The 10,265-nt window shown below is 47.7% G+C and overlaps 1 protein-coding gene across 1 annotated transcript; it reads left to right on the top strand.

Moving 5' to 3' along the window:
* The first annotated feature begins 3,343 nt into the window (after positions 1-3,343).
* LOC121835340 lies at positions 3,344-5,265 on the top strand. The gene has a single exon (XM_042289464.1). The coding sequence runs from the start codon at positions 3,415-3,417 to the stop codon at positions 5,188-5,190; it is 1,776 nt and encodes a 591-aa protein (XP_042145398.1). The 5' UTR covers positions 3,344-3,414; the 3' UTR covers positions 5,191-5,265.
* Positions 5,266-10,265: the final 5,000 nt, after the last annotated feature.

Genomic DNA, 10,265 nt, shown 5'->3' with positions numbered 1-10,265 from the left:
CTTCTCCGCTGACATGATGATCCAGAAAAGAGAGTTCGGCAACGTAAAAAAAAAAAAAAAAACTTGTTCAGTTTTTGTTTAGCGTCAGCGGTAGGCTGCAGAACATGACGCTAGTGCTCCAGATATTTCTCTCTGGACTTCCCAAATATACGACGACGTCATTTAGGAAAAAGAGGACTCCCTTGCATTCTTCTAGGACCGTAGCCATCATCTGCTGGAATTCTGCCGGTGCAGATGCGAGGCCGAAACAAACCCGCTTGAACCGAAATAGGCCCTCGTGCGTTATGAACGTGTTTAGGTCGTGTGACTTGATCATAGGTTGACACCAAGTCCAATTTAGAAAAGCGCTTTGCACCCCGTACGGCATTGAGAAGTTCCTCAACATAAGGAAGAACATAGCTGTCAATGACGACAGTCTTATTCGCATCTCGGAGGTCAACACACATCCGTATTGATCCATCTTTCTTTTGGAGAACAACAATCGGTGAAACCCACTCCGAGGCACTCATATCTTCAATTGCTTCTGCTGCCACAAGGCTTTTACTTTCTTCGAAGCCAGGTTTTCGTGGCATCAGTGGTACGCGACGTATTTTGTGTTTCACGGGCTGCACTAATCTCCGGATCTTCACTTTTTGAATTCCAGAGTGAAGAAATGTTTGAAATTAGTCAAAGACATAAGAAGGCTTTGTAGAACTTGTGTAAGCTTCTTCCCGTCAAAACCAGAATCCGTCGCTGGTATCAATGATCCAGCAGACGGTAAGGTCTCCTGGAGAACCATGCATCACCTCAATGCATCCTCGATGTCCTCCGACGACTTGTCTCGTTCTGAGACATGTGCGGCAGCCGTTGAAGGCAATGTCGTCGGCTCCAGGTGCTGCTGAGAGGTGCTTGTAGAACTCTGATTCGTAACTGGTAAGTCCAGATGCACGCCGTGTCTGTCAGAGCCAGGGGGGCTATGTTGCGCTTTTTGCACTTCCAGGAGACTAGGGAGAGGGAAGTGACGTCAACGACACAGCGAACGCGGATTGGGTGTTGATTTCGTTTTCTTCTGTCAACATCCAATCTGCGTTTGCTGTGTCGTTGACGTCACTTCCCTCTTCCTAGTCTCCTGGGAGTCCAAAAAGCGCAACATAGCACCCCTGGTGCGTATGCAACTGCAGGATCGTCAGCCTACATGTAATAGCAGCTCATTGTTAACAACATCCATTCCCAACAACGATGTTCCAGTATTATTGAATTATTGATGCAAAGCAAAATCTTGGCTGACCGAGTTTTAAATTGCACCGTTGGGTGGAAGGCTCCAAGTACCTCGATGCGCTGACGGGAATAGTTGAGCAGGGTCACCGGCGGTGGAATGGTCTTTGCATCGCTACCAAAGTACTTTTGGAGCCCTTATCTAAAAGAAACTGAAGACGTCTACCGTCGATATTAACGTTGATGTACAGGGTGTCACAAAAGAAAATTTACACTGTCTTTTTTACCGCAAAAATAAACTAGGCATCGCCGAACGCTCATTCTCCGCTCAAAGGCAGAGCTGGAGGTCACAACCGGATGCCAAAGTTTCAGCCCGATCCGATAACTTAATCAAAAGTTATAAATGATTTTCTGAAATTTTCAATGGGAAAATGGCGGCTGACGGAGTTTTCAAACACATGGGGCTCTATGGCACCAGAAACCGAAAACGGGCAAAAATGGACTCCATTTTCCCATTGAAATTTTCAGAAAATCACTGATAACTTTTGATTAAGTTATCGGATCGGGCTGAAACTTTGGCATCTGATTGTGACCTTTAGCTCTACCTTTGAGCGGAAAATGAGCGTTCGGCGATGCCTAGTTTATTTTTGCCGTCAAAAATACCGTGTAAATTTTCTTTTGTGACACCCTGTATATTCCCTTCCGGGAAGGCGCAGATGCGTGGTAGACGTCCTCTTCGTCATTCTCTTCGCCCGAGAAGATTTCCTGAATTCGCACATGGCTCTGGCGGTAAAGGGGTCTATGCCTGCGGCCGCACGTGCGTTGGAAGTGTCCATATCGGCCGCAACCACTGCACGTCTTTACTCGGGCCATACAAGTATCGTAGCTTTGGCAGCGGTCGACACAAAACCAACAATTCGCGTATATAGAGCCAATCGTCGCGAAGAGTCGCCTCACGCCGCTTAGGCGTTTGAGCGCGAAACGTTTGATGCTCCGGAGTCATTACTCCTGACGGAGTCGATGGCTGGTCATTGTACGACTGGGCAGGGTAGGAAGATTTACTTGAGGTGAAAAGAACGTTCACGCGAGGCTTGGTGAAAAGGTATGATGTGCCGTTTAACATGCCAATAGAACAATTTCAGCCCCGATGACTGACGGGAAGAGGATATTCTAAGTGAAGACTGTCGACGGAGGTCGACCGTTTGAGCGGCGTGAGTGACGTTGCAGGTCAGTTGGTTTTCCGTGGAAATGGTCAGCTCCTTAGCTTTAATCTTGGTCCTTTCAATGTATATGACGATATCGATAATTTGCTCGAAAGGAATATTGCTGGCCAGGAGCAGCCGCTCTCGAATGTTAGCGGACAGAAATTTAGCCGTGAGCTTCTCCCGGATGGTTTTGTCCTGTTGAGGACCGACATAGGCCGGAACTGCCAAGTCTCGTAGGGCAGCCAAATAACCATGGAATGAACCTTCGGGCAGTTGATAGCGCCGGCGCAACCGGTGACGCTCCTGGTCGATGTTGCACGACTTCTTGAAGTGCGCGCTACGGGTATACCAACAGCCTCTTGATAGACGCCTGTTCTCCGGAGTTCTAGAAGCGGCTACCGCCGACGTCGTTGCTGGCGACGGAACAGCGGCAGCGCAGGAGGAAGGCAACGTATCGAAGACCTGTTGACCCTCCACCCCCAGGCAGCGGCGGAGCAGGTATCGGCGACGTTCCGAGGGCAGGGCGTGAGCGCCAAATGCCCCCATGAAACGTTCGAAGAGCGAAATCCATCGCTCCCAGGGAATTTCCGGCCTCCTTGTTTTGCTTCAAGAAGTCTTGAGGAGGTTTGACGCCGAATCCGCCGTCCATCTTCGTCGCTAAAAGAACATGGAGTCCTCAGCGGACCCGGCGGGTCGGGAAGGAACGTCCGATCACCTGCGCTGCTCTCATGAGACTATTCAAAATTATGACGATGAGGAAGAAGTAAGTGAATGAACGCATAGCGTAGAAGAAGACGAAGTTATTCAGATATATGAAAATATAGTCCCACACTGGGCGATTGTCCAAGAAGCGCGCGCCCTCGGCATTGAAGGCCGCGCCCTAAATTTCATCAAGTCTTTCCTCGAGACTCGCACCTTCGCGGTCCGGATCGGCAAACACCTGGCAGCGCCAAAACCGAACAAAGTAGGAGTTCCACAAGGGTCAGTTCTGTCCCCACTCCTCTTCAATTTGGCCATGGCGCGTCTCCCCGGTCGACTGCAACAGGTATCCAACCTCCACTTCACCATCTATGCGGACGACGTTTCCCTCTGGACAGTGCGCGGCGACGTTCCGCAACAACAGCGCATCCTTCAACGGGGGATCGACGTCGTGACAAGTCACCTCCAAAGCGTAGGCTTAACCGCCTCGCCGGATAAGACAACCTACGTAGTCATAGCCCCCAGACGGGAAAGGGACGCGAACATCAGCTCAACTCTTCACTTGACTCTCGCGGGCCAACCGATCAGATCAGCACCTGAGGTACGCATCCTAGGACTACAATTCCACGAGGATGGCACCGCAAAGGCTTGGCTAACAATGGTCACCCAACAGTGCCAGGCAGCACTAAACGTCATTAGAAGGATCAGCGGCACCAGAGGAGGCGCTGACGAGGAAGTTGCCCGCCGCATGGTGAAAACCCTCATCGTCTCCCGCATCTGCTACGGTGCCCCCCACTACCGACTTACCAACACACAATGGAAGAAACTGGAAATCCTTACCAACAACGCAGCTAGAATTGTCACTGGCCTCCCCCGATATACACCGCTAGACAAGCTCAAGGCACACGCGAAGCTCAACACGGCTCGAGAAACCGTAGAGGAGAGAGCACGAGCTCATCTAGAGCTACTCCAACACTCAGCCTCCGGACGACAAATCCTAGAGATGATCGGCTCAGATATCAGAGCCCTTCCCCCTCTCCCGGAGGTTGACCCCCCATGGAGCGACGATGTGTGCCTCGTGGACGATCGACCAGTACCAAGGGGAGCCGGGCCCAGTCGCCCTGGCAAGCAAGCTTGCCAAGTGCGACAGCACTGCAAACTCGTCCAAGAGTGGACGGACACCAATGAGAAGCTCGCAGTATACACTGATGCGGCTTTCGTCTCCTTCCCTAAACCGATTTGCTCCGCTGCGGTTGTGATTCCCCGCCTAGGAATCACCATGGCCGAAACATTGCCCGGCGGCACATCGGTCAAGGGCGGAGAACTTGGAGCTATCCAACTGGCACTGCGCACCGTCATCGAGAAGGAAATCCGACCGACACACCTACAGATTTTCACTGACTCTGCGGCTGCATTAATAGAATGTCGCTCTCGCCACTCCCCGAACAAGCGAGTTAAGGCAATCCGAAGGATGGCCTCCGACCTAATTGCAGCCGGTACAACCATCAAAGTGTCCTGGATACCTGCCCACGCAGACATTCAGGGCAACGTACAAGCTCACTGCATGGCCCGCGCGCATCTGGATTCCCCCCGCGAGCCGAGTAGTGTGCCAAGTCACCTACAAGAACACGGGTACTCGCTCCCGCCTGAGCTTGGCGACGATGGCGAAGACCCAGACTACGACCCTGAGGAGGCAAAACAGCTCGTTAAAGAATCCTCAAGACAGACCCTGAGGGCAGCCCTGACCCCCTGCGTAAATCCGCTCCCGAGCGGAATGGGCAGGGGATCAACGGTGCTGCTCCGGAGGATAATCACAAACACCACATGCACACCGGCACGCAGGACGCATTGGACCAAGCCACCTACATCACCCCATTGCAGCTTCTGTCAAGACCCCAGCCTTCTTGCCGACCAAAGCCACTTACTCTGGGACTGTCCGGAGCTGGAAGAGATTCGCCGAAAACACATACCACCAGACGTATCCAGCATGGAGGAATGGGTCCATCCTCAGGGCCCTCCCGACAAACGTCGGGCAGTTATGACCACGCTCGTGGATTTCATCCACGATGCGGGGCTCACCGCCTATCTATAACCCCCCTCAACCCCTCAACCCCTTCCCTTGGCCATAGATCCAGGCTTGTAAGCCACCGATCTCAGCCCCATTCTCCCTCCCCCAAATGCCAATAAACGCTTTCTGAACTGAACTGATGAAAATATAACTATCAAGACACAACACAGTCGTCGATCCTTTTCTATCGGCGACAATATATTCACCGATAGCTTGAGAAGCTCAGGGTGAGGCCTATTATTATAATCAAGCTCCTCGCATCATGATTGGCTCTCTGAAATTATCCTCGCCTAATGCACAGATCTGATTGACCGACGAAGGATAATAAGATCCCTGGATTCGCCACACCTCTGCGTTTCGTAAGGTGTCGATAACTTTAGGGATGTGTCGCGAACTTGCTGACGGATCGAGTTCGAACCGGGTTCGACGTTCTCTTAAATTTGTAACGCGAAGTTCGATATACAAATTCGACTGAAGTTCGATTGAACGATCTACGAAACGTTCGGGATCCGGTGTGACACTTTTCAGTGAAGTGTGACACCTAATTTTATTATTACCCCTCCCCTCCCCCCCCCCCCAAATGAAGCTCTTAGCCTTGCATTTTATACACAAAATAGAAGGTAAAAAAACAGAAACAGAAAGCAAGAAAGAAAAAGTTACTGCCAGGCAGACATGTGCAAGTTACTGAGAAAAAGTAATTAAGTCAAGTTAGTATTGGCTTCAAAAGTAATTTGAGCACACTCGAAGCATTGCCTGAGCGTCTACTTACCTGCAAAACACCGAAAGAGCCAATCTCTGCGATCTATGAAATCAGCTCAGCGAATGATGAGGCGGTTTAGGTTTTTAGGTTTAAACATCCGTTTAAACCTAAAAATGAAGTCTGCGCTGTGGCATTACGCAATGCAAGCATGACGCTTTGCATGGCGTGATGCCACAGCGCAGACTTCATTTAAAGGTCTAAACAGATGTTCCGCCTCATCATTCCCTGAGCTGATTTCATATAGATTGCAGAGATTGGCTCCTCGAGTGTCTTGCGGGTAAGTAGACGCGCAGGTATTACTTAAGAAATAGAATAGAAATTACTCAAATGAAAGGTAACTGAGTAAATTACTAACTACCGTAAAACAGTAGATAATCACTTCTGAAGTTCCTTTTATATTTCTTTATGGTGACAAGAAAGTACACAAACATAAAGCGGCTTGTGTTTCGACAGAAATGCTTTGCTAGCTGCTTCTGCTCGCATGCCTAATAGTTTTATACTTTTTTTTTTTTTTTTTTTGACAACGATGTGCTGCGGATGCATCGTTTATACTTTGAGGTTTAGCACTGTCTGAGCTTAATTTTGCAGGAAGTGTTTGATTGTATAGAGTGTTGCGTAAAGTACAGTTACAAGGTACTTAATGTAAAGTACAAAGTAAATGAGAGGTTATGTGCTTCAAGTACACCGGGTGCAATGTACCTGAAGTGAGGTACTGTAAATACAATGAACTGTCAAAGTAAAATACAAGCACATTTTAACACAATATTTCTATCATTTCTAGATACCATTTCGTCCTTTATACAATGTTGTTGTTGTTTTTGTTTTTTTTTTGTTTTTTTTTACTGGTACGCATTGCTTTACGGGTAATCGAAGGTGCATCAAGTTTTTTTCGGGAATAGCGACACATATTAGATGAAGTCGTCACAGGGTAGCTGTTTTAATCTAGCTGACAAACTATTTAACACAATCAAATTTTAAGGCACTGATTTGTATCGGTCTTATAGCCGCCATTACTTCATTCAAGGAAATGACCAGATGACGTCTCGCAAGACGATAGCGCGTTTTCACATGACGATACTCCATTTTATTTGTTTTCAGATTTGGGAATTGTGGTTTGAAGTCGGGGGTTGCACTTTCCTCATAAACTACCGGGAAAAAAACTTTAGTAAAGTACTACATGCTCAGAGAATGTACTTCAAGCAAAGTACAAGTTTTCTAAACACTCTAAAAGTAGTAGATTAAGTACCATGTACTTAACTTCTCAACACTGCTTGTTTATAATTATTTTTTTCTGTAAACACGTAGGGGGAAATTACTAAGGTTTCTCGAACGATCTTCGAATCTTGGAAGACCCTCATATTCTGAGTCTTGTGAGGAAAGGCACGGCAGATGGGTCACCTTTGCGTTGCCCTTTAGCACGCGACTCTTCAAGTAGTACACAAACTACGGGGGTTCCAGATGAGTTTCAGAGCGGGTGCTGCATTTTGTTGCCTCCTTTGAGTGAGGATGCAGTGTGTACGCCTCCTCTAGTGGGCGAGAGTTCCAACGTTGGGGAGAAGCGGGGACAAGTCCTTTCTTCAAATGCGTCAAGTCTCAAGTTTCGGGACGGCAAGAAAGGCTAGTAGTCGGCGCTAACCCCACAGTAACTCGGCCTCATTTGTGGCATGTCCGCTTCCGCACCTCGTATGGGGTTGTTGCAGTGGGAGGCTCGTGAAACTTTTTAGAGAGTTTCGGACCCACCAAACCACTACCCCCTAAAAAGAAGAAAATTGTAGGGGAGTTTCGGCCCTACCAAACCACTACCCCCCCCCCCCCCCCCTTGCCTACAATACACGCTTTGTCCTTGTCCTGTCGTGCTGTTTTAAACCAAGGTGCTCATCAACCAACTAGCCCAAACAACCTTTTAGCATGCTCCCCCACTTAGCAAATATCAGCTGATCTTCAAACATCGTATCTCTTTTTTTGCAGGATTGCATGTTTATAAGCAAACCTACCCCTAAATTTGAAAGTAATTTGTAATTTGAGTAAAAGTTACTCGGTGAAAGTAATTAAAGTAAACTACCAATTACAAAAAAATACGAAAATAAAAATCTAATTGAAAGTTATAAAAATACTCAGGAAGTTAGTCAAACTACAGTAATTTGAGTAGAGTTGTTGAACTACGTACAAGTCTGCAGCCAGGCTAGAGCTCAAGTTTTACTGAAAGTTATTAAAGACCCAAACCCAACACAGGTATGGGTTAATCGAGGTGCTGCTGTTGGCCAGATCCATATAGCCCCCCCCCCCCCCCCCCGGCCTTGCAAACAAAAGCAAAGAAAACAAGTCATACAAAAGTGACAAATGAAAATACCGGTCCCTTGCCTTGACAGCCGTAGTTCGCTTTGCACACATTGCGCACACTGTTGCAGACATTGCCTCACAGGTTACTGCACATAGACAGCATTTGTGCATTTCCCCCGCTAAATGTAGCATAAAAATGTATGTAGCATTTTCGCGGCGAAGTATAGCGGGAAACTTTCTTCCAGTAAACTTGGCGGGCAAATTTTTCCTGGCTACATTGAGCGGAGCGCCACGACCCTGCCTACCCGGGTATTCGTTGGAAACCCTGGGAAATAACGACAACCGACGTTAAAAAAAATAAAAAGAAGTAATTTGACAAAAATATATTACTCTGCCTTCGTTTTCCCATTAAACGACTGCCGGGAAAACGGGCAATTGCGCAAGGCTCAAGCCTCGCGACCATTTCTCAGAGTTCCCTCCGCTCAGAGCCACAACTTTCCAAAGCCCTCTTCTCTGAGAACTTCCCGCAAGTCCGCAAGCCATTTTCGAAAAAAAAAAGAGTGAAGAAAAAAAAAGAGAAGTTTGGTGGGCGCCTCGGATATGAAACCAGTAGGAAGAACTTCTCTTGATTAAGGTGCGAAAACAAACTACACCCTCGCTTTTCCGCCATTAATTAGAAGAAAAAAAGTAGGAGAAGAAAAAAACACGACTTTAATTAACCTCGCTAATTACAACGGACCCTTCAAGACACCGTCTCCGCAACCACCAGCACTTAATGATCACTAGTCTTCCACGAACCCCAGAACAAGGGACAAACTGGGGATCAAGGAAGGAAATAATTACAAACAAACACACACACACACACAAAGCAAGCAAGCGCACACACACACACATACAGACACCACATGCACGCACGCACACTTGAAGCGCGCCCGTGCGCACAAACACATGACCTCCCCCCTCCCCCCCCCCCCCCACACACACACACACACAAACTGGCAATCACTGACAATCACATCGCGTAGCGTAACAAAGATTCAATACTGAGTAAAACTCAGATGGGTTCTAGCGCAAGTTCGAGAAAGTAGTGCGGTATCAGACGGCGCACGCGGACGAACACGCGTACACGCACACGACCGTTGTCGTAGTGAAAGCAACGATACTATACGTGCAACTAGCGAGAACAGGAAGAGTTCTCAAGTCGGTATTCCGCAAGAAAGAAAACACGGAAGCTTTAGAGATCGTATCAGGGGCGGCTAAAATCCCGCAGTTCCTACGGACTGAGATCATCACCCCAAGTTCGAGAGCGTGAAACACGGGGATAGAAAAAAAAGAGTAATCCCGTTCCTCGAATTTCGCGCGGGCCTCGCCGGTTCAACGCGCGACGGGGATCACGAATCTGCAAGCACGCGTTGCAAATCCCCGGATGCGTCGCGTGAATGTGCTAGAAACGTAATGCCCTTAAGACTAGTGGAACGATGATACACGCACACGCACCTTGATAATGTCTGAATGCATAAGTAACGAACGCCGAGTGCGCTACGAGTGGCTAAGGTTATGTCGTGTTCGTGTTTTTACCCTTTACCGTGAAGTCCAATTCGGTGGACCTATTCTGGGAACACAGTCGAAAGTATTCAATTGCTTGTTCCACTGTGGCACAGAGCTACTTCAAAGGAAATGTTTATCGAGCGAAGGGTGTTCGTAGGAGTATATGATATACATGTTTATGTTTAAATTAAAGGGACACTGACACCCCCCAAAAATTTTGTTTTTGTTTTGCCAGGCGATTTATTATGGTGCGAGAAGGCTATCCAATCAATATTTTGCTACACCGTAACATATATTTTTAATAAAGTAAAAAAAAAAAAAAAAAAAGCTAACTGCTCGAAACCGAAATCGAAACTGGCCTGGAGAAGACGAATCATAGCGGAGGGGAGAGCAACCAAAAGTGACGTGACTGTACGACTTTTTTTCTTTTTTTAATCAACGTATTTGCGGTATTTGAGAAGCCAAAAAAAATGGATATCATATTTTTGTCTATTCTTAGTATTCAGTGAGA

Source organism: Ixodes scapularis, unplaced genomic scaffold (genome assembly GCF_016920785.2).
Source record: "Ixodes scapularis isolate PalLabHiFi unplaced genomic scaffold, ASM1692078v2 PGA_scaffold12__126_contigs__length_90152505, whole genome shotgun sequence".
Lineage (NCBI taxonomy): Eukaryota > Metazoa > Arthropoda > Arachnida > Ixodida > Ixodidae > Ixodes > Ixodes scapularis.
Note: the sequence above shows the minus strand (reverse complement) of the source record. Positions and strands in the feature narration are given on the sequence as shown.